The sequence below is a fragment of the Lissotriton vulgaris genome, chromosome 1_1, assembly GCF_964263255.1.
Source record: "Lissotriton vulgaris chromosome 1_1, aLisVul1.2, whole genome shotgun sequence".
NCBI classification, from domain to species: domain Eukaryota; kingdom Metazoa; phylum Chordata; class Amphibia; order Caudata; family Salamandridae; genus Lissotriton; species Lissotriton vulgaris.
Window position 1 is genome coordinate 1,113,969,485 of NC_141685.1, and position 25,459 is coordinate 1,113,994,943.

Below are 25,459 nucleotides of genomic sequence, written 5' to 3' on the forward strand. Positions count from 1 at the left end.
CATTTAACAATCCACCTGGCAATCCCACCTTTAGAGATAGGGTTGCCTTTGTGTGGAGGAGAGAAAGATACAAACAATTGTTTTGTCTTTCTAAAGGATTTAGTTCTATCTATGTAGTATAGCAGAGCTCTCTTAACATCTAACATGTGTAAAGCTCTTTCTGCTACAGAGTCTGGGTTTTGGAAAAACACCGGTAACTCTAAAGATTGGTTTAGGTGAAAAGGGGAGATAACCTTTTGGAGAAACTTTGGGTTAGACCTGAGAACCACTTTATTAGTATGTATTTGAAAAAATGGTTCTTGTATGGTGAACTCTTGTATTTCACCTACAGCCAGATTCATGAAGCATTTTTGCGGGCGCAAACGGTGCGAATCGCAGAATTCGGCCGTTAGCACCCGCAAAAATTGCATTAGAAATTCATCATTGGGTCATGTACTCGCAAATTGAGAAATCGCAAAAAATTGCGATTTTTCAAATTGCGATCACATTTAAGGAATCTCAATTTGAGATTCCTTAGATGATATTCATGACCCAATATAAAATTGCGAATTCGCTATTTTTGGACGCAATTTACCGCGAGGTCAAACCTCGTGGTAAATTGCGAAAACTCAGAAAAATGCATTTAAATGCATTTTTCTGAGTTGCATGTTACACACACACATGTCCTTTGGACATGTGTGTGTGTGCAACACCTGTGTCACATTTCATTTGAGGGGTGCTACAGGGTGTCCTGTGGACACCCCTGGCACCCTTCAAATCGCAATCTTATTTGCGATTAGCTAATTGCTAATCGCAAATAAAGAATACTCCCCATTCATTCCCATGGGCCTTTTGGCCCATAGGAATGAATGGCGAGTTATTCCTTATTTGCGATTAGCAATTTGCTAATCGCAAATAAGGAATGAGTAGGAATCGCATTTTATTATGCGATTCCTACATGAATGCCGTTTTGCGAGTCCTTAATAGCGAATCGCTATGACTCGCTATTAGGGGCTCGCAAAACGGCCCGTTGATGAATCAGGTGATGGCAACAAGGAAAGCAGCTTTCCATGTTAGAAATTGCAGTTCACATTTATGTAGAGCTCAAAAGGGGGTCCCATGAGTCTTGTAAGGACAAGATTTAGGTTCCATACTGGTGAAGGTGGCAGCCTAGGAGGGATTATTCTTTTTAATCCTTCCATAAATGCTTTGATTGCAGGTACCCTAAAAAGAGACAGGTGTTGTCTGTTTTGTAAATAGGCTGCAATTGCTGCAAAATGTAGGCGTATGGAAGAGTATGCCAAATTATACCTTTGTAGATGTAAAAGGTAACAAATGATATTTTGGATGGAAGCATCCAGTGGATCAATGTGATTATGTTTGCAATATATTGCACATCTTTTCCATTTGGCGGCATAACACGCTCTAGTAGTGGTTTCCTAGCCTCTTTAATGATATTCATGCAGTCTGGTAGTATGTTAAGATAACCAAACTCTAAGACTTCAGGAGCCAGATCGCAAAATTCAGTTGGTTCGGGTCTGGGTGCCTGATTTCTCCATGGTTCTGTGTTAACAGCGAGGGTGTGAGCTGTAACTTTTGATGTGGAACCAGAGAGAGATCTAGTAGTGTGGTGAACCACGGCTGGCGTGCCCATGTGGGAGCTACTAGAATGAGCTTGAGAGACTGTTGTTTGAGCTTGCGCACCACTAGTGGAATGAGGGGGAGAGGCGGAAAAACGTACGCAAATCTGCCTGACCAGTTCATCCATATTGAATTGCCCTCGGACCGTGGGTGTGGGAACCTGGCAGCGAAGGTTGGGCATTTTGCATTTTCGTGGGTGGCAAACAGGTCTATGTGTGGGTGCCCCCACTGTTGGAAGAATGGTTGAAGAACTTGTGGATGTAGTTTTCATTCGTGAATCTGTTGTGACTGCCGACTTAACAGATCCGCTATCTGATTGTGAACCCCTGGAAGGTGTTCTGCTAACAGATATATGCTTTGAGGAATGGCCCATCTCCAAATGTTCTGTGCGAGTTGGGACAGTTGCAGAGAGTGTGTCCCCCCTGTTTTTGTATATAGTACATTGCTGTCATATTGTCCGTCCGGATTAAGACAGCCTTGTTCTGTACTTGAAGTTGAAAGGTTTTGAGTGCTAAGAATATCGCTATCAGCTCTAGATGGTTGATATGTAACAGCTTTTGTTGGTTTCTCCATCGACCTTGAGTTGTGTGGTGTAAGAGATGGGCTCCCCATCCTGTGAGGGATGCGTCTGTTGTGAGCACTATTTGTGGAACAGGCTTGAGGAACGGCCGTCCTCTTGTCAAGTTTTTGGTGTTCCACCATTGCAGAGAGCGATGCGTGCGGCTGTCTACCAACACCAGGTCTGTGAGCTGACCTTGACCCTGATTCCACTGTTGTGCTAGGCATTCTTGTAATGGACGCATTTGCAATCTTGCATGTGGTACTTTGAAGATGCAAGATGCCATCATGCCTATTAATCTCATGAACACCCTTGCTTGGAGAGACTGTTGGTGTTAAAAAGTGGAGACTAAGGCTTGAATGCTCTGTATCCTGGCTGGACTGGGATAAGCTAGAGCTGTAGATGTGTTTATGGTAGCTTCTAGATACTGATGCACGTGCGAAGGCTCTAGGTGCGACTTTGTGTAGTTGATCGTAAACCCTAGGTTGTGCAACAGTTGAATTGTCTGCTGAGTGTGTTGTACACATTGGTGGAATGAATTGGCTTTTATGAGCCAATCGTCCAGGTAAGGGAAGACATGTATCTGTTGTCTTCTGAGATGTGCTGCTACTACTGCTAAGCACTTTGTGAACACCCGTGGTGCTGTTGTGACACCAAAAGGAAGGACTTTGAACTGATAGTGTTGTCCTTGTATCACAAACCGTAGGTACTTTCTGTGAGCAGGATGTTTTGGGATGTGAAAATAGGCGTCTTTCAGGTCTAGAGTGGAAAGGAAATCGCCTTGTTGCAGTAGTGGGAGCACTTGTTGCAGACTGATCATATGAAAATGATCTGATTGTATGTAATGGTTGAGGGGGTCTGAGGTCGAGAATTGGTCTCAGTGTCCCGTCCTTTTTGGGAATTAGAAAATACAGCGAGTAAACCCCCGTGCCCTGTTCCTCTAATGGGACTAGTTGAATAGCATCTTTTTGTAGAAGTGCTAGAACTTCTTGTTGAAGCAGAGTCAGGTGATCTGTAGACATAGGACGCTGCCTGGGTGGTATGTTTGGGGGGTTGCTGTAAGTTCTAGGCAGTAGCCATGTTGGATAATCTGTCTCACCCACCAGTCTGTTGTGATGGAGTTCCAGACAGGCAGGAACTGTGTTAATCTGCCCCCACAGGAGTGGAATGCTGTTGGGGGAGCAGAGGGAAGTCACTGTTTAGTGGTGGAGGAGGAGCGATTGCTGTTATTACCGCAACCTCTTCCCTTGTTATTGTTGCCTCTGTATCCTCCTCTAAAATACCCTTTGTTAGAGGATGTTTGTGTTTGCGTCTTGAAAGATTTCGTTGTGACTGCTCCAGTTTGCTTGAAGCCTCCTCTATAGAAGGAGCGACGAAAAGAACCTCTAGTCTGTGTGGACTGTAGAGTTCCCATTGACTGTGCTGTGTCTGTGTCTTTTTTCATTTTCTCCAGTGTAGTGTCTAATTCTGGGCCAAATAATTGGTTTTGGTTAAAAGGCTGGTTCAAAATTGTGGTTTGCACCTCTTGTTTGAACCCGGAAATGCGCAGCCACACATGCCTTCTGAGTATTACGCTAGTATTTACAACTCTAGCAGCTGTGTCTGCGACATCTAGTTCACATTTTATTGAGGCATTTGAAATTAATTTGCCTTCTTGAATGAGCTCAGTTACCTGATCTTTATATTGATCTGGAAGGTGCTGTAGTAGTGGCTCTAACTGGTCGTAATGAGCCCTGTCATAACGTGAGAGAAGGGCTTGTGTATTCGCAAAGAGCTACATATTTGTAGCTTGTGCAGCTATTCTTTTACCTGACGCATCAATAACTTTGGATTCCTTGTCAGGTGGGGGCGTTTCACCAGAGGTCTGTGAATTCGCTCTTTTCCTTGCATTGGAGACCACTAAAGAGTCTAGAGGGGGATATCCCTTAATATAGGTTGGATCAGAGGGTGCAGGCCTATATTTCTTTTCTATTCTTGGATTCAGTATCCTGGCGCGTACAGGATCTTTGAATATTTCTGGAGCGTGCTTAATGACTCCTTTGATCATGGGAAGAATTTTAGTAGATCTGTGTGATGGCTCAAAGGTATCTAACAGAAACTCCTCCTCAATGTCATCAGAATGCATTGTACCATTGTGGTAGATAGTAGCTCTGTGTAAGAGGTGATTAAAGCCAATGCTGTCCTTCGGAGGAGACGGCTTTGATGGGTATAGCTGTGGATCAGGGACATCAGGCACATTATGTGGTGGAAAAGTATAGATATCCTCATCCAAAGGATATGTATTTGGGTCTGCATGTGGATCCTCCCCACCACCTAAGTCATACTCCTCATCAGTTTGTGGTGAATGTGAGGACGCAGGAGAGGGTGCAGGAGAGATTTGAGGTGAAATATAAGGAGGGATAAGAGAGGAAGGAGATACAGGAGAGGGAGGGTGCATAGGGAAAGTTGCACAGTCCTTTTTGGCAGGAACCACAGATGTAGGTGGTGTTTCTGCTGGTCTCTTTTTATGAGGTATAGCACCTACATGTCCAGTCTTTGGGTTTATGTAGATCCTTTTTAGTTTAGGATCTGGTCTGAACAATTCTTCCTCTTCTTCCTCTACAACCTTCTTCGGCGTAGATTTTTTCAGTTCCGACAGAGGTTGTTTTTGTAGTTTTGCCTTGGGAGGTGGTACAGCGTCCTGTGGCAAAGTTCTTGGTGCCCAAGGTGTTGTTTTCGGCTTGGCAGGCGTGTTCCAGGGCTTAGGAACCTCGGAATCAGGCTTTGCGGGTGTTGGCACCGAAGCGGGAGTCTTCGGAGTGGAAGGTGGCCTCGCCGGCTTTGAGGCTTCGGCCGCTGGCTTTCCATCTTTAGTTTTGGAAGTCAACAGCTTTGGAGCCGGAGCTTCTTTTGGTACCACTTTAGTCTGCAGTGCAGAAGGATCTTTTGATTTCGGTGCGGAAGGGTCTTTCACTTTCGGTGCCGAAGGGTCTTTCGCTTTTGGCGTCGAAGAATCTTTTGGTTTCGGTGCCGAAGAGTCTTTTGGCTTTGGTGCTGAAGGTCTTTGGGCTTTGGTGCCGATGGAGGTGGTGGAATCGGCACGTGTGGTTTGCTCGGTGCCGAAGCACCTGAAGGCGTAGTTGTCTTCCTCGAAGCCGAGCTCGAAGTCTGGGCTTTAGGAGGGAGCACTTGGGCTCAACTGGGCCCCTTGGGCGGAGTGCTGACCGTCGCCTTTGACTTGGGCAGTGTATGTGGTGCAGGGTCAGAAGTACTCACGGGTTGACGTGATGGAGTCGAGTCGTCTGAGTCCTCTGCCTCTGATATGATCTGGAGATCCGGCGAATCTTCTTCTGGAACGAGCAGAACCTCGTCATCGAAGATATTCTCCGGTGCTGTGGCTGATCTCCTCATCTCATGTCGATGGGCCCTCCGATCCCGGATGGTCTTTTTCGATCGGTAGGACGCACAAGCTGTGCAGGTCGACTCGTTGTGATCCGGCGATAGACAGAGGTTGCAAACCTCGTAATGATTGCTATGAGGGAATTTTGCCTGGCATACCGGGCATTTCTTGAACGGAGTTCTTTCCATGTGGTGTAGGCCGCACGGCGTAGATAGGCCCAGCAGCCCGCGTCGATGAACCGGAATCGAGATGATGGCGTCGAAAGTTGTATATTCGACGTCGATATTGTTTGTAGGAAGTTTTTGCGCTTCGAAGTTGCTGGAAAAGTTTTTCTAGCCGGAGCGGAGAAACTTTCATCCGAACCCAGTGGCGGAAAAAAACAATCTAAGGATGGAGTCGATGCCCATGCGCAGTATTGTCCAAGGGAGGAGTCACCTATATCGTGACTACAAAGACTTCTCCAAGACAACAACCTGCAATCATTCGAGCCCAACACCAGGTGGCGATCTAATGCATAGTGTACGATCTGCAGCTCATATGCCTCGAACATAGCTTTCTCCGTAGCCTTTTGTCTGTACCTCAATCAACATCTACCTTTGCCATCCATCAGGAATTAGGGCAGGGCTTTGTCTCGGATATCATGATTCTAGCTCCACTTCTGTGCTGGCTTAAAACCTGGTTAAATCCAGACTTGACTTTAAATCATCTGATTTTGCAAGATATTATCAAACTGGACAAAGCCAGTAATATCAAGTGGTTATCATATGTTAAGCGTATGTTTCATAAAATAGGGCGACCAGAATTATTTGAGATACCCGAAAGGATTTGTAAGGCTGATGTGAAGTGGGTCAAAATGATTTTTCTGAATACACTGATGATGGAACGGGAAGAATTGGAGATACAGAAACCGTCAGTTAGGGCTCATCTCTTGACTAAAACCACCTTGTCAATTGAACTCTATCTGATAACTGTGACTAAGCCTTCCATCGCTGGCTTCTGACTAGGTTCCGTCTTAACTTGATCCACCTCACGCTGGGTGATTTCCCTGGGTGGTGTAAACCAGGGGACGCTGACCCTTGTCATTGTGATAACTTCTTCGTACAGAACACCTTACACTTGATGATGTTTTGTGATTATTACAACGATATTCGGAGGAGGTTTTTAAAGCCTTTATTGATTGGCAAGGGTTTTTTACAAGTTAGACCAGCGTTACTTATCTCCAAATGCTGAGCAACCCCTGGGATATATTTAATGTAGCCTGTTTTCTTGTTGCTGCTATTCGAATCAAGAAAAAAAGATGTCCAAGTTTAAACAGTGTATACATTTTAATGTTACTGTTCTATGAATTTGTAACTCTGATATATTTTGCTCCTTTTTTAAACATTCACAAAATCATTGTAAGACGTAGATTGTTTTTATGTCTTATGGATGTGTATTTTGTACCTGTTTTCTTGTACTTTTATGATTTTAATTAATCGAATAAAGTGGATTGATTGATTGATTGTTAGATTGACTAGAACAATTCCAGAGTGTGCCCAGGATCTTCCACACAATTGGGACCTGGAACGAAGCGGAATTGTTCGGTGCATAGCGACAAGGAGCTTCATTGTGTGCTCCCGGATAGCTTAGGGGTTCATCACAGCTGTAAAGGCAGGCTTTGAAGCTGTGGTTCGTCTCCAGGGAACAAAAGTAACGCCAATCACAGAAATGTGTCTGAGACAGGCTCCACAGGGCTTAAATCACACATTTCTTAAGGGGCATCCCGAAGGCACACTGGAAGCAATATTGCTCCAAAAATATTGACACAAAGTCAGAAAAAGGCAGTAAATAAATGACAGTGGTAGGAACTTCCAGATCAGTGTGGATGGCATGGAAAGAAAATAACCTATATCAGCGTGCTGGGGTTGCACCTATATAGACTTCACGTACGTCAAATCTGGTATAGCTGACTTGGTGCCAATTAGCACCACCTAGTGGCAGAGGTACTTCTCAAGACTTTCCCGATCCAGCCTGACCCCTGGGGAATATTCTGAGGTAAGGAATCTGCAGCTAGAAGCCTCTATCAGATATCCTACACATCCTTTGCTATAGAGCATCCTCCTCAACCCTGTGTGTGGGAGGTGGTTGAGAAGCACCATCCTGTCCTAAAACCAGGTCCTCTGCTCTCCTTTGCACACCTGACACTCTGGTTCCTTACTGTGTAGGCCATCACCAGCAACAAAAGCACTATGGCTCATAGCATCTGGTTTGAATAAACAGGACATTGTGACAAGTTCTGACCAAGCTCACCTCTGCCTACCTCGAAAGCACAGGAAGGAACAGGATTTAGAAGCAAGAAGCAAATCCTTTGATTTAGGGAAGAATTTGAATTTCAAAGAAAGCCGGTACTTTGATTGTCTCAGGCTTCCTATCAGAGGCCCAGAACCGGATAAATACTTGCCCCTCAAGCAATAAAATGTGATCTATGATTAAGGAGCTGCAATGAAGCGATGCTTGAGTGAAGCTTCGGTGAGTCTGGACTAGTTCCAACCTAGCCAGTAACATCAGGGAGGACGTATCTACCCCACTCAGACCCAGAGGTTTTTCCTCTTCACCTCAAAATTCAAGATTATGTTCCACTGCAACCGTTTTGAGAGCAGAACCATTCTTGGGATTACATAGTGACATAGGCGTTAGAAGTTGAGACTGGACCCTAATCTTATATCTAAAATTATTTTTTCAATTCAATATATCTTTATTTCGGTTTTAGAAACCATAAAAGATGACATACTATATAAAACATTCATACAACAATACATCAAGGCATGTTCCGCCAGGAATAAATACAGTTATAAATAGCAATCAATGTCCTTATAGCAATTTTCCTAAAATTTAAAACAATAAATATTAATTTGCAATTTTTATAAAAGATAAAAGAAAGCCCTCCCAGTACCTTTTTCCAATAAACTCAGCAATAGCTTTTTGCAGCAAATTCAAAGTTCTAATAATACTACAAAGAGCTAATCACAAAGCAATTATTTCCTATAAAAATACATTTAATAACTATCAGAAACAGATGCAAGGTTCCATACCACTTAAATAAAAAAAGTGATATCTGGCTCTGCGTTTACTACCTAATTAGTAATTATTTTAGGAGACAATCAAAGCTTTAGTCCCCTTCTCTTTCTTATTAAGTCTACACAAAAGAGGTATCTGCTCACACTAAACGCAATTGTTTGTGCAGTATCTGTTTGAAGTATTCTTTCTGCCTCTTTACAAGATCTGATGCCCAACAATCGACAGATGGGTTTAATCCATGTTCTCCTAGGACGTATGTAGACAGGGTAGAAGAATAAAACGTGTACTTCATTTTCTTTGGTGCCTGTTTGGCAGATATCACAACAGCCGTTATTTGCATTTTCTATGCTACGCTTCCACTTACCAGTATTTGCATTGATCTCTAAGATACCGTAGCGGAATTTAAGATAAAGAGATTTAGCAAGTTGTGGTTCTATTTCATCCATGAAAAACTCAAATTTATTACGTGGCTTCATATTTAGGTACCTTGCAGATAGGGTCCCCAGTTTAGAGTTATGGGACCGAGAGTCTTGGACAAAGGTCCAGTAAGATTGTTTCAACAATTATTTTGATCCTATAGTCAAAACTTCAGGATCCTCCCAAAAGTGTTTTAGGCCAAGTTCACAAAACCAGTCCTGAATGTGCTTTAACCATGGCAACCTTGCACTGTTTCTGATTCTTAAAATTTCCTTTTGGCCTTCCCTATAATGTACAAGCTCGTCTGTAGCCCACAGGTGGACTCAAAACAATAATGGCCGCAAGGCAGCCTGCTCATCAGTACGATGTATATTTAGATCCATTATTACACGTAATAAAGGGGGGGCGCTTAGGAATACTTAGTAGCTTTCTAAAAAAAAGTATTCTCTTGAACCATAAAGGCATTCTTTGTTGCGTAGCCCTATAACTCAGCCACGTCGAGACAAGCCGATTGTGCCCTGTACTTGTATAGTTCCAAAGCAGGAGAGACTGCTTTGGATTGGCTATTCTTGTTTTCTCATTATTGGGACTGAGTTTTGGATTAAAATTGTTTTGCTTTTATCCAGCTGTGGTCTTCAGTTCAGTTTAGTATCTAGAGTAATACCAAAGTAGTTAAAATTTGGCACAAGTTCTATCCTCTCATTTTTTACAGTTACATTTTTTCTCAAAACGTTTGTGAGGGTCAACTGCCATTTATTTTTTATTATATTAGAGTTGATTTCCAGGCCCTTGTGTTCACAGTATATTTCAAAGGTATTAAGTAAATTTTGCAAACCTTTGAGGGTTTGGGATATTAAAATAGTATAGTCTGCAAATAAAAGTGCCGGTGCTGGTACCCCCCCCCCCCCCCCCCCCCCCCAGCTTGGGAGAATCATGTTCGCAGCCCAAGAGGAAGTCCGGAATGTCATTCACATATAGCGAAGACAGCGTCAGGGCCAGCACGCACCCTTGCCTTACGCCCCTATTTACTAGTATGGGATCTGTGAGTTTGCCGTTAGGCCCCCATCTAACTCGTGCGAAATTACCCTCGTGCAGTCTAATGATCTGCACGAGGATTTCCCCGGGAATGCCCAAATTCATTAGTGATTTCCACAGGAGATTTCTGGGCACGAGATCAAAAGCTGCCCTGAGATCTACAAATGCGATATATAAGTGTGTTTCCCTAACTGCAATATACTTCCAAATTATACAAAGAAACCTAAAGACCTGATCAACTGTACTAATTTTTCTCTAAATCCCGCTTGATACTTGGTTAAAATGCTATTTTCCTGGATCCAGACACTCAATTTGTTTAAAATTTGGCGAGCATAAACCTTTTGTAGAACATCGATTAAACTAATTGGCCCGTAATGTGCCGGATCCTGGCGGTCACCCTTTTTAAAAATGGTTACAATTTCTGCACCCCGCCATGTTTCGGGAATTGACGCACCAGAGGCAACAGCATTACACAGGAGGTTAATATAAGGGGGCCCATAAATTATTTTTTCTTACTGGTTGATCATGTGAAAGCCTTAAGCCCATTTTGTATCATCAACTGGAGAACAGTGATCAGCCAAGCCAGAAATGCAATGCTTTTGAACTTTTGTACCCTCTAATGGATGCTGTTGTGGGTGCATGCACTATCTAGTGCAATGTCCTCCATACAGAGACTTGAGAGCAGTTAAGTCCCTATAGAATCTCTCCCCCAGTGACTGTTCCCAATGTAACCGAACCCTCCAACTAGTAGTGTTTGCGAAACGAGACCTAGACTTATTTGAAGGGCCTTTCACACCATGAACTAATTGTTTAAATTCAATGGGGTCCCTGTTTAGGGTGATGAATTTGGGATCTACTGAATTTCTGGAACACTTTTGCTGTAAAGTAGGCAGCAAGATGTCAAACCACTAAACTGATAAGTCTTGTGAATAGAACAAAAGAATACCCCCACAATTCATATATCAAGTACCTCTTTAAATCTGGGTGATCACAGGTGGATTCCTATACAGTATTCTGAGATATTTTGGGAACGTTGGCTCTCCAAAGTCCCTCACCCAGTAGGTCAGAAATAGGGCCCACTCTGCGTTAAAGGCTCTATCTGGGTTGTGCAGACAGAGCACTATCTTTTCCATAGCTAGAAATTCTCATATTCTAAATATCTACTCATGCCTTGTGGGACTCTAATTTGTACTTTGCATCACTAGTATTGTCTGCAGTGCAGCTCCCAGGGTTATCACCACTTTGTGGGACCTCAGCGATCTTTCCAAAAGGTGCAAAAGATCCAACATTATCACTGATGGATCTCTTGGGTCTGCAATCCGGAACATCTCTATAACTGTTAACACATCCTCCCAGAAGACAGTAAGCTCAGAAAATGCCACAGTAGGTGTACTAATGTGCCCTTTACACACCACCCTCTCTAGCAATTCCTAGTCTTGCTCCTATCAGGATCATGCATTTTAGACAGGGTTTGATACCAAAACAACACTACATCACTAGTTTTGCATACAGGCTTCCTCTTCTTAGTGTTGTAGATGATTGTGTGGGTCATTTGATAAATACAATGTCAGTTTTCATTAGTGATATGTTTCCCCTGCTCTGTCATCACCTTGCCTGATGCCTTATCCCCCTGCTGGCTAGAAATTAGCCGCTTATAAATGGAAGATATGAAATGCCTATCATGGCTTCCGTTTAACATCCCTTTTTTAAAGTCTGTGAGGTCTCTGACAAATCGGAACCTCTCTTGCTCTGTCAAACCAAACTCTTTTTTCGGATCTTCAAAAGGGTTGATGTAAGACATGTTTGTCCTATGCCTCTATGCAGTCCCCAGAGCCTGGAATGAAGTCTGGGTAGGCGCAATGGATATAAATGGGGACGGGTATATGGGTATATGGGGAAGCCCTTATAAACAGCCACCTGATCCCACAATCCCATTGTTTCTTTTGTAGTCCCTGTACGTGCCACAAGATAAGCATGATTCACAAAGGAACATTGTCTCTGAGTTTTTTCTTAACCAAATTCTAACAAGTAGTGCAGCTGAGCCACTTGATAGTAGAATGTCCAATTTGGCAGCGCCAAACTACCACTTTCTGTAGGTAGGTATAAAGTTTAATTGTAATTTGTGAATACTTCCCCGCCCATACAAAATAGTTAATCAACAACTGAAAGTCTAATTGGGAGAGGTTAGAGGTGCTAGGGTTTGCAATATGTACAGAAACATTTGGAGGATTGTCATCTCCATTATTGCTAATCATGCCAACTCCAAGAAGCTCCGCCTATTCTAGGTATGAAGGTTAGAGTGAACCTCTGCCAGGGGCAAAAGGAAGTGCAATAAGGATTAGTTACTTACCTGTAATCCTAGTTCTCATCCAGGGGTATACTCATCAAAGTCATAATCTATGAATAATCCCCGCCTATGTGCTGGATCCCGGAGCATATAGAAAATACATATAAATATATATGTATATATATGTGAAAACATATATTTGCAGCCTAAAACATTTCCCAACTGGCAAAATTGCCGCAAAATTACATAAATTAGCAAACACACAGTAGTACTCTCCCAACCCCTATGGAAGAAAGAGAGCAGTAAACATTTGCATACAACAATAAAGCAACAAAGAAAACTGACACCTTGCCTTTAAGGCATTAGAGTAGGGGTACCGTGCCTTTAAGGCCTGAAGATGACCCCCTGCTCCCATGGGGCACCACAGGTGGCAGTTGGGTCAGTTCTATTTGGAGGTGAATAACACCTGAGTAGATCCACAGTCAACATCTTATACCGTTAAGAAAATGCTCGTCCGGGGAGGTGGGCGGGAGCTTATGACTTTGATGAGTATACCCCTGGATGAGAACTAGGATTACAGGTAACTAACTAATCCTTCTCATACAGGGGATACTCATCAATAGTCATAATCTATGAATAGATTAGCAAGTTCATACCCAAATTCTGGCGGATGAGTAAGAATTAATACTTCACAGACTGAATAAGACACACATTGCAAATACATCTTATGCAAATAAGTTCCTTACGAGGCCTGCCCTACTTTGGCATCCTCCTGAGTATCTAAGTCCAGGCAATAATGGCGGGTAAAGGTATGCACAGACCGCCAAGTTGCACCTTTACAAATTTCAGAAATAGGAACATTACGAAGGAGAGCTGTAGTGGAAGCTTTCCCTCTAGTAGAGTGTGCATGTGGTTTACCCTGTAAGGTCTTGTTAGCTAGTTGATAAGCTAAAGCTATACAGGAGACAATCCAGCGAGAAATGGACCGTTTGGAAGCTGACAGGCCAGTATTAGTACTGCCATAATTAACAAAAAGCCGGTCAGACTTTCTAAATGGAAGGGTTTTAGCCAAGTAGAACTTCAGGACCCTCCGGAGATCTAGAGAGTGTAATGACCTCTCCGGGGGAGTAGAAGGGTTAGGAAAAAAGGTAGGTAAGGTAAAAGACTGGTTGATATGAAAGTCTGAAACTACCTTAGGCAGAAAATTTGGGTGCGTTCTTAGGACCATCCTGTTGGCATGAAAAACTGTGTAAGGTTCCTTACAACACAAGGCCTGGATTTCGCTGACCCTACGGGCAGAGGTAATCGCCACTAAAAAAGCAGCTTTCCAGGTCAAGTGCTGCAAAGAAGCCTTATGTATAGGCTCGAAAGGAGCACTCATCAGTTTAGTCAGGACGATATTAAGCTCCCAGGGAGGGGAGGGGGACCTCACCGGTGGGAAGACTTTCTTAAGTTCTTCAAAGAAATCTTTAACTACAGGCATAAGGAAGAAAGATGTTCGATTAGGTGTCTTCCTATATGCTGTGATGGCAGCTAAATGAACCCTGATGGAGGGATATTTCAGGCATGATCTCGCTAAATGCAACAGATAAGGTAGAATCACCTGCTCTTGGCCATGTACCGGGCCGAGAGAGTGCTCATGACACCATAAGAAAAACCTCTTCCACTTGAAATATGATTTCCTAGTGGAGGGTCGTTTTGCTTCTTTAAGAATAGTCATGCAGTCTGCTGGGAGGTCTAGGTGTCCATAGTGGATGACCACAGGAGCCATGCCGTCAAGCGAAGGGAGGGGAGATTGGGGTGAAACACCTTCTCCTGGTCCTTGGACAACAAGTCTGGACGGCAAGGAAGTCGCCGGTGCGGGACCTCCGACAGCTGTAGAAGATCGGGGTACCACTACTGGCGTGGCCACTCTGGTGCTATCAGGATCAACCTGGTGTTGGTCCTGTAGAATTTCTGGATCACAGCCGGGATCAGAGGCAGGGGAGGAAAGGCGTAGAGTAATGTCTGCGACCAGCTGATCAAAAGTCCGTTCCCCAGTGATCCCTGTTGGGGGAACCTGGACGCGAAGACGGGGCATTTTGCATTGGCCACATCTGCGAACAGGTCTATGTACGGTACGCCCCAGCGCGGAAAAAACGTCCTGCGTGACTTCCTCGTTGAGCACCCAATCGTGCGCTTCTACGAAGACTCTACTTAGGCAGTCTGCTTGGACGATTTGAAGTCCTGGTAGATGAACTGCCACGGTGGAAAGGCCCCTTGCCAGGAGCCAGTGCCAGATGGCTTGTGCTTCCAGAGACAAGACTCTTGACCTCGTGCCTCCCTGTTTGTTCAGATAGAACATAGTTGTCGTGTTTTCCGTCTGAACCTGGAGGTAGTTGGTGCGCAGAGAAGGGTAAAGAGACCAGAGGCCTTGAATTTGGAGCTGGTCCAGTGAGCACCCCAGCCTGACTTGAGAGCCAGATGAACTGCTCAAAGCTCCAGGAAGTTGATAAGGTAGCCTTGCTCTACTTCGGACCAGAGGCCTTGAACTTGGAGCTGGTCCAGTGAGCACCCCAGCCTTGAAGGGAGGCATTCGTGACGATTGACTGAGACGGAGGACGATGGAATGTAACCCCCCGGAGGAGATTGGACCGTTTCAACCACCATCTATCGAGTCCCTGGCTTCTTGAGGAAGCAAGACCTGGTCTTCCCAATGATCCGATCTATGAGACCATTGGTCCTCGAGGGCTTGTTGCAGAGGTCTCATGCGAAGGCGAGCATTGGGCACAATGTAGATGCACAAGGCCATCGACCCCAGGAGAGAGGACACTTGTCTGGCTGTAGGGGCGTGAGTGTCCAGTAGAAGGCGACCCTTCAGGAGCATAGATGACAACCTCTCCTCCGAAGGACACACGCTTGCCTGTACTGAGTCCAGGGAAGCGCCCAGGTAGTGGATCCGTTGGGAAGGGTTGAGTACTGACTTTTTTAGATTGACTTGAAGACCAAACAAGTCCATCAGTTTGAGGCAGAACGACAGATGGCTCTGAATCAGAGTCGGAGTGGAGCTTTTCAACAGCCAATCGTCTAGATTTGCGAAGAAAAGCGGCCACTACCGCCATGCACTTGGAAAATGTCCGAGGTGCAGATTTCAGGCCAAACGGAAGCACTCGATACTGGTAGTGATGGTGTCCGATCTGAAACCTTAGAAATTTCTGGTGCTTGACTGACACTGGTATGTGGAAGTAAGCGTCCTGCAGGTCGATGGCACACATCCAGTCTCCCTGATGGAGATGCGGGAAGATCTGGTACAGGGCGAGCATGCAGAACTTTTATTTTTGTATGAATTTGTTCAGCAGTTGTAGATCCAGAATGGGCCTGTATTCTTTGACTGTTCCTCTTTTTTGAACTAAGAAATACCGGGAGTACACTCCTTGATTTCTTTGAATGGGGGGAACCTCCTCTGTGGCATCTTTTTGAGGAGGACGAAGACTTCGTCTTGTAGCAGTTGACTTTGGAATCGGGAAAGGTGGCTTGCCTGAAGGTGGACTTGCGGAGGAGGTGATTTGAACCTCAGCAAGTAACCATGCTGCACAATATTCAGCACCCATCTGTCTTTTGTTATGGATCTCCACTCTGCCAGATGATGAGAAACACTCCCTCCCACCGGAGTGGCGAACAGTCGTGGAGGAAACAATGGCTCAGGGCTTGGGAGGCTGCTTGGAGGCAGACTGCTGTTTGTTATTGTTGCCTCTTCCTCTGCCAGGACGTCGCTGCTGGAACTGTGTTTTCTGCTGAGACTGGGATGTCCACTGAGGGGTTTGAACCCTCTGCTGAAAAGACCTCCTGTCTCCCTGGCGAAAGAGCTTCTTGAATTCCTTGCGCTTTTCTAATCCCACAGCCTTGACGGTGTCCATTTCCACTTTCATTTTGGACATTTCGTCGTCTGCATGTGTCTCAAAAAGAGAGTTACCATTGAATGGGAGATTCAATATCTTCTTCTGGGCGTCTGGCTTGAGCCCTGTACGGCGGAGCCAGGCCGAACGACGGAGCAAATACCATGTGAGTAGCCATGGGCCACAAGGTCAGAGGCATCCACTGCGGCGCTGATGACCTGATTGGCTACAAGCCCTCCTTCCTGTATAATCTCAACAAAGTCTTGTCGATCTTCCTTAGGAAGCTTGTCTGCAAAGCGAGTCAGGGAGTCCCAAAGGGACCTGTCGTACATTCCAAGCAAAGCAGAGGCAATAGCCACCCTCATAAATGGAGAGGAGGTGTTGCATACCTTCCTGCCAAACGAGTCCATAAGTTTGCTGTCTTTTTCAGGTGGCACCGAGGAGGAGGTAGTACCTGAATGGGACTTCATGGCAGCCGCCACAATTATGGAGTCCGCAGGAGGATCAGATCTGAGGTGCAAGGGATCCTCTGCCAGGCTTTGTACTTTTTGGCTATCCGAGATGGAACAAATCCCACCACCGCTGGTGTGAGGAAAGTAGCCATAGCCGGCTCTAGGAGGCCGGGAACCATGGGCAGTAGAGGCCTGGGCGCTGCGCGATGATGAAGGGTATCAAAAATCACAGAATTGGGTACCACTGGAGTATGCAGCGTAATGTTGAGCTTTTTTGCTCCCCTGCCATTAAGATCGGAGAAAGTAGCGATGTCCTCAATTGGAGAGACTGGTGAAGGAGGCGTCAATGAGAAGGTCGGAGAGTAATCTCTGTAAGACGACCTAGTGGAAGATGACCATGATGAAGATCTTGTATGCCGCCTTTTATGGGGCCTGTCACGATGCCTGCTGTGACTGTCCCTGAACCTAGAACGATGTCTTGATCGAGATCTCGGTCTAGGAAAAGGTCTTGGCTGGATTGGGGAAGATCTTGGCCTGACAGGTGTTCTTGGCCGTACTGGATAACGTGATCTGGCCGGAGATCTTGGTCTGGGTGAAAACCGGGGCTTCCGAGCAGACCTAGACGGTCTGGCCGGGGTTCTTGCCGAAGACGGAGAGTATCTGCGAGAGTAACCCGAGCCCGGGCTACTCTGACCTCCAGATACAGCCCCTTGAGGAAGATGAGGTACCAAGCTGCGTGATCTGTCCGCAGATCTGGGTGAAGGTTCCGGGGAGATCTCTACGATATTTAAACCAGGAGATGATGATTTGTCTCCTGAAGACCTGGAACCAGGAGACTCCACCACCACTATCACTTGATCCCTCAACGGCGAAAGCCTCAACGTCGAAGCCGTCTGTGTGACCAGTGGCGTCGAGCGGTGTCTTGATGCTCTTGACGTCGATCGACCACGCCATGCGGGGCTCGACTGCGAACCTCGACGTCGATCCGGTGACTTCGACGTCGATCTTCCTCGACGTCGGTCAGATGGAGAGCCTCCATGACGTTGTATCGCCGATGACCTTCTTCGACGTCGTGTCGACGGTGACCTTTCCTGGCGTCGCCTCGACGTCGACCTCCTTGACGTCGAAGGATGGGATCTTGAAATCCCTCTCGACGGCGCTTCAGCAACAACAACGCCGGTGCCTGCACCAGGATCTGTCAGCACCGCAACGAGCACTGCCCTGCTTTGCACCACAGTCCTGGTCCACCGGTCTCCGCTGGACGACAGTCACCGAGCCGCTGCCTGCACCGCAACCTTGGGGCACCGCATGTCATACCACTCTGCTTCACACCGCAGCCTCGAAGCCTGCCGGCGCAAGTGCTTCTGACTTCAAACTCAGAGTTTGACCTGCCAGACATGTGAGTCACCCCTACAGCAGCCCTTTGAGCCCTAAGGCAGGGTGCATTATATTTTATGTGAAGACATATGTGCATGAGCAGATATGCCACTGTGATGTCTAGTTCTACTGCTAGATATTGCAAGAGAGCAGGGAAGCCATCTTAAGGTATGAACTGGGCACTGGTCAAAACGAGTTTTCCAGCTACATAATGGCTTCACTAAAACATATGGTGTTTGGTAACAAACCCCTTATATTAACAAACTCAAACCGATTCCAGTGATGGGTTTATTAATACACACACCCAGAGGATACCTTCGAGGTACCCCTGAACCCTACTAGCCTTCTAGGGTGCTGGCAAACTAGTCTAGTCTACCCTGCCACCACAGACGAGTTTCTTATACCTAGGAGGTGAAAGCCTTGCTCTCACAGGACAGAAACAATACCTGCTCTGTGGAGAGGTGTTATCATCTCCTTCCCCAGAAAGACTGGTAAATCATCATACCAAGGCATGAGGCTTGAAATGCCTCTGCTGCCTTTGATATGTGGCCCAAGGCTTCTCCAGACCGGGAAAATGCCACTCCCGCCCTGAGCCATCTGGCACCAAGACAGACGGGAAAATTAGCTATGCAGGAGCCATGTTGCACTGCTGTTGCACACTTCTGGGTGACCAAGCCTGAAGTGAATATGAATGTTAAAATTCCACCATCATGTGCAGGAACTCTGGGACAGGGTGATGCCCACTACCCAAAGGAAGTGGCCATCTAGGAGGTGTAGTGACCCCAGGGTAAGTATCCCATTCGCTACTACCCCCTCACTCGCCTTAATGCCCCTAAATTGAGTATTTAGTGGACCCCCTGTTACCAGGACTTGAGATTTCAACGGACACAAAAGGAGTGGGCACAGAAAACTGCTGAGCTGAGAACCAAGAAGCACGACTGACTTAGAACCAACGATTCCAGCATGCCTGCTGCGTCCGACCCTTGTGGAGCAACTGACTCGTCCTGCTGCTGAGCAGACTCTCCAAGAAACCCTGTGGCTGCTTGTAATTAGTCAATTGCCAAAGAAATTCCCTTGGAGTTGAGGAGCTACTCCCCTGCAGCCGCAGGCACCAAAGACGCAAGACCAGGTTCACCGACCTGCTGCTCAACTGGACTACTGACGTAGCAGCAGCCCAGGAAGAGGTAGCAGTGCTCCCACCGGTCAGGTCCATCCTCCCTCCAAGTGTGGTGAAGCCAGGATCGATCTGAGCCACACAATATTAATACCTGGGGTACTGGACCACTTGCAGCAGCCCAGGCTTAATGTGTTCCGAGCAGACAACAATGCAGAGGAAAACCAACCTGTACATCGAGAGACTTCAAGGACACTGAGACCAGCATCGTTAGTGGCCCAGCTGCCTTGTTTGCCCCTCTGCAGCAGAAACCAAGAGAAAAGAAGTGAATATGCGACAGCCGCCACCCGACGCCTCAAAGTACCCCTGCACCCGCGCTTCACAGCTCGAGATGTGGACCAACGGTGTCTCTACATGCCCGAGTATATTAAGGATCGAGACTCCCTGTAAGTCCCCACAGACTGGTACCCCAGTCTGAGCTGGCAGCCTCTTTGAGACCGGACTGTTCACCATTGAAGTGAATGGGACACCTACGCTGTAAACTACCTCTGCACCCCAGAGCCCCAGAGCCATCAGAGGTGACCTATTGGTGTGGCCTTGGACCTTGCCCCATACTCACCTTAGGTTCCGGAGAACAGTCCCATAAGTTGCTGTTAAGTGCCCGAATGCAGTACATGGTTTTCCCCCATAGGATAACATTACAGCACCTACAAATTGCACTGTCAACTTTTGAAACCTGTAAAAATTCATAACTCGAAAAGTATTTACCCGATTCTTATGATCTCGGTATCTGAATTCATATAAAGGTATGTCTTATTTTTATAAATTGGTGTCGGATTTCTTTGAGTGGGTTTCTCACTTACTGCCTTTGTATGTGCAATAAATGTATGTATATATGTAAGCATTAGAGTTTTAGATAGTGCGACCCAAGAGGGTATCAGAGCGCTTTACAAATGATCAAGGTGAGAGAAACAGTCCAACAATAATAAACAGTAATAACTAGCACAACAGTAGTACAAGAAATAGCAGAACCCAGGTGGGGGTGAAGAACTTTCAAGCATCCAACATAACGCTTTATAAATTATCAGGATGAGTGAAACAGGTAAGGCAGGCAATATTACCAATCTCAAAGACAGTACAGGAAATATCAGTACCCAGGCGGGGTGAAGAACTCCCTCTAGTCAAACAGAGAGATCAATAGAAAAGGCCAAAGTGTTGGGGATAGATAACCAGTGTGGACAGTGTGCATTAGCGGTGTCGAGATCATAGGAGCTAGAGCAAGAATTTGTTCATCAATAGCATTTTCATTTTTTTTTTTAAAGATCGGGGGAAGGAGTAACTCAGATTTCAGATGGTAGAGAATTTCAGATTCTCTGGCAATGTCAGAGAAGGCTTGCTTGTAGGTTTTCTTCTTGAATTTCTGCGGTTTCAACAGTAACGACAAGGTGCTTCTTCAGGATCTAGAGTCACCAGACAACTCCAGTTTTTGTGCAATGTACTCCGGGGTGTTGGAGTGTATGGCTTTGTGTGTCATGCAGACAATCTTTAAAATAAATCTTGCATCGTAAGGGAGCTAGTTTAATGATTTCAAATCAGGTGTGATGTGGTTATTGAGTTTAGATTCAGTAATGAATCTTTCAGCTGAGATAAGGGAGATCCTTAAGGGGCCAACTTTGATCTAGGTAGGCAACAAAGGGTTATATTTCCATAGTTACGCCTGGAAATCACTAGGGCTTGAACAACTGACTTGAAGTCATCTGGGGGGGGGGAAGAAGAGTTTGATTTTCCTTAAGATGCTTAATTGGAAGTTAGCTCCTCTGGTGGCTGAGGTGATGTGATCCTGCATGTTCTAGCGATATTTCCGGTGATTTCATAGAAGTGATGACATGTAGAATGCAATTGTGGGCTGTTAAATGTTTTATCGATTCATTAATGTCTAGTGATTGTTTAGTTGGTGCAAGGAATTCAGTTTTGAGATTATTTAGTGTGAGGTGATTGCAGGTCAGCCAATGTTTAGTTTTCTGTAGAGTTGCGTTGAGACCTAATATCTTCCAGGGAGGTGATTTTCAGGTAAAGTTGTGTATCATCGGAGTACATGTGATAATGGATGTTTGATGCTCTCCGAATTTTGTTTATGGATCCATGAACAGTTTAAAAAGAGTGGATGAGAGCAAAGAACCCTGAGGTACCCCTAATGAGACAGGTGGGGAGTTGGGCAGGGAAGGATTAATCTTTATTCTTTTGGATTTATTGTGGAGGAAGGAGACGAACTAGTCTGGGACGGCACCAGAAAGCCCCATCCTGTGTTCTAGTAGGCAAGGAGGCTGTCATGTTTGACCGTATCAAATGCTGATGAGAGGTCCAGAAGGAGTAGAAGGCAGGATTCACTTTGATCAAGCATTTGTAACAAATAATCAGCTATGTGATTAAAGGCCGATTCAGTGCTGTGTCCCTGACGGAAGCCAGATTGGTATTGGTGTAAGAGTTGGAATTGCTCTATGTGATTGTACAGCTGAGCATGGACACATTTCTCAAGGAGCGTTGAAAGAGTCAATATGCTGGAGATAGGGCGGACTTTATTTCGATCAGTGTGGTGAGCCGTGTTTTTTTTAAAGAATGAGGGTTACTTGTCCGGACTTGAGACAGTCTGGCATAGTGCTTTGAAGTAATGAAGCATTTACTATTTTGGTCCAGAGTGGGAGCAAAGAGGTTTTAATCTCACTGAACAGAGTCGATGGAAGCGGATCGCTGAAGTGGTTGAGGGTTTATGTGTTGACAGGAATTTTAATATGGTAGTGTCATCAAAGGTTTGGAATGAGTACCAGAGGGCACTTTTATTGGAGGTATATGTGCAGGACGCTCAAGCCGGTGGGGCCTGGTGTGTGAAAACCCTGGTAGGAGATCCAAAGCAGTCCGTAGGTCATTTTCAATCTTTTCCGTCTTACCCAGGAAGAAGGTGGAAAGTTCTTTGCGGTTAGGCTGCAGATTATACCCAAGTGGAGGGTTAGGCTGCCAGTTAGATTACAATTTGACAAGTTAAAAGTTTATTTGGTCTGTTTCTGGCGCCATTTAGCTGTTTCCTAAAGAAGTTTGTTTTTGAGCTACGTATGCGTTCGTTGTAAATACTTCTCAGAGATCGCAGGTGTTTGAGGTGTACGAGAGAGGAGGAGAATCTTCATGACCGTTCAGCCAATCTTAGATTGCGTCTTTCCGCATTTAGGCTACCATTGTGCAAAGATTTGGAGCCTTTGGTGGACACTCTTTAGTTGGAGGGGTGCAATAGCATCTAGAATTTTTGTCATTGAATTATTGTAATGATCAGTAAGGACCTCAGTAAGCAGTCTGCCACTTGGGGGCTATTCAAAAGGTAAGGAATCTGCAGTTGGAAGTATCCATCAGAAACCTAGACATCTAACCTCTTGAACTGCTAAGGTACCTAGTCTTCACTGCCTTCAAATTAGGGGGTCCCATTTGTCGGATTATAAAGCTAGGACATAAGAATAAACCTTATATATAAATTCAACAGATGATAGGATTAGCCATGAACAGTGAACTTGAAAGATTAAATCAGATTTATCGATCCAACAGAAGCAGGAGTATTCAGTCTGTGAATCTAACTGAGGATACCTGACAGGATTATAGAGCCATAGTAATGCACAGAATGGGAATCTGTAACTGATGAGACCCAAAATAGCAATAGCATACCTGTAGAAGGACCACTTAAGGAGAAACAGTTTTGCTGCCTTTGGGAAACTAAGATTTCCCTGGTATGGTTTCAGCACTTGGTTCACTACCCCATCCAGCCAGGCTGCCCACTGCTCCAAAGAGTTTTGTTGCTGGAGGGTCAGCTTAAAGTCTTGCTCCAGGCGCTGCACCACACGATCCTCACAACGACACACCCAGGAAGCCTGCTCCTAAAAGAAGGGAAAATAATATGCAGAAGAAGTAAATGTGACATGACCATCACAATAGACCTCCAAGTAGAAAAATCACAAACAAAGGGAATTACTTGAATACACCTGGAACAGGCTTCTCAACCCTGAACGAATAGGCTCATGCACATATAAAAATAAAAAAACAAGACAGGGCCATGATGGCAGGCCCATAGATTGACCTTAGTCACCTGCTGCTGATAGAATGAAGACCAGACACATACAGACGTGCAGGATTAAAAGAGGACGGGCTCTTTATGGCATGCACACAGATGAACTACAGGTGGTCTACTCCTAAGTGAATGAAGAGTGTACTGAGACATGCATGGAGGCAAAAACACACACACATTGGAACCGAATCGGATGGCAGGCCCACAAATGAATCTTAGGTTGTGTGGCAGTACTCTCCTTTATCAGGTTAGCATAATTATGAGGTGACCCATGAGAGCTTCTGTGATTCCCCGCTTGGGTCCTGGAACACAGAGTGGATAATAGTTGGTATACTAAGGCACTCTTTACAAGTTGCATGGAAGTGATGAGGTGCAAACTCCACACCCATAATTACTGGTCCCAAACGGTAACACCCTGCCAGTACTGTACATTTACTAGTTAAACCTCATAGAATGGAGAATTACTCCGGCTGAACCGGTTTTACCACTTCATAATTCAGTTGGGTTTCATGCTCCTATTTACCACATGGTTCATCAGGTGGTAAATGTGAGCAGGGGCCCCTGTGCTTGCTTGGCGAGGGGGGCCTTAGGCGTAAGGGAGGGGGCAAAAGTGGACACCACTGCATCATCCCGCTTGCTAGAAAAGCTGGTTAAGCAGAGCCGGGGATGTGGTCAAAGGCTAAAGCAATTTTACTGGCCTATTTTCCCAGGCAGTATAATAGAGCCCAGTGTTTCAATACCTGGGAAATGAAATGCGAAAACACTGGGCCACTGGTGATCAGGCAGAGTGGAATTCCATACATCAATTCTGCTCTGCCTGACTCATAATGAGGACTACATTTGAGTATTTGTTTTTGCTTTTAAAACACAGGTGTCCCAGCTCCACCAACCCTATTGCACTCAAAGAGTATAACCAAGTTACTGTTTTTGGGCACTTGGTTTTCCAGTGACGCAATTTAGAGACCCAGATCAAGAATGACTCCTGAAGAAATGAAGTACACACTCAGAAAAAGACTACAGGATATGAATTGCATGTGCATACTTTTGCACACCTGGATACCTTACACTTAGTCTCTGAAGTCATGGTGGGGAGAGGTGGAAAAACACATAAAGAAATTAGTTACTTATCTGTAACTCCAGTTCTCCAGGATTGGTGTTGTTAATATATTCACATGCTTAAATTACTCCCTGTCATCAGGCTGGGTGCTGGAAATCCCTCCGCTTTTTCTGCATGGTCACAATGAATTTTTCACATTTTGTTGGACCCTATGTATTTTCTGGTTTTAGAGCTCTTTACCCCTGCTAATCACTAGTAAATTGATTGTGATCTCTCTTTAAACATGGTTTAATTGGTATATTCCTCATTGGTATATTTAACTTATCTGTAAGTCCCTAGTATAAAGTACAAAATGTACCCTGGGCCTGTAAGTTAAATGTCACTAGTGGACTGCAGTACCTAATGTGCCAACCACTACAGTGAAAAATGTGTCTTTAGCCCTACCATTGTAGCCTGACTATGGTAGTTTAGACACTACAATTCAACCTGTAAAAATAAAACCCTATGACAGGTCAAAACCTCATTTTAAATAATAATAAGTCACGCTTGTGTAAAACCCATCTCAGGAATGGGATGATCTAGAAAAATAAGTACAAAACGATTTCAATAGGTATTTTTAAAAAATCCAATTCAATGGTGAAGTCAGATTTTTATTAAACATTAAGGAAAATAACTTTTAGAAAGTTACCCTTTCCTTGCCTGAAGTTCCTTGAGGCTAAATTTGTATTTGCCATCCCACTTCCGCCAGCCTGTAATTAGCATCTGAACAGGTGTCAAAAAGGTGCAAAGTGCCACCACGAGCAAATTGAAAGACCTGAATGAATGGGCACAGATGATTTCTCTGACCCTCTCAGAATATGCAGGGTAGTGGCTGTGAGCATCCCTTTTGACATTACAGTGTCAAATAACCTTGACATGTCCGTTGGATTTTTACATATAGCATTGGGGTGCACTTGAAAGGAAGGGAAAGGAAGGGAAACAGGACACCAAAACAATTCTGCAGCGATTTTTACAAAAGTGGCGCGAACTTGAGGGAATGCGTCTTGTGTGACGCTTGGATTTTTGAGTCCCTATGACTCCAGTCACTGCATGGGTGACAAAGGTGGGCAGGCCTCTCTTCAAGGCCTC

At 45.1% G+C, this 25,459-nt stretch overlaps 1 protein-coding gene across 6 annotated transcripts in view; it reads right to left on the reverse strand.

Annotated features, from left to right (window-relative positions):
* The window catches only part of RFX1 (regulatory factor X1), a 646,755-nt gene that overhangs the window by 85,493 nt on the left and 535,803 nt on the right, over window positions 1-25,459 (reverse strand). For all 6 annotated transcript variants that reach the window (XM_086963646.1, XM_086963649.1, XM_086963652.1 and 3 more), the window contains one exon: window positions 22,878-23,086. In XM_086963646.1, coding sequence (XP_086819772.1) covers window positions 22,878-23,086 — 209 coding nt within the window. The remainder of the gene's footprint in view (window positions 1-22,877; window positions 23,087-25,459) is intronic.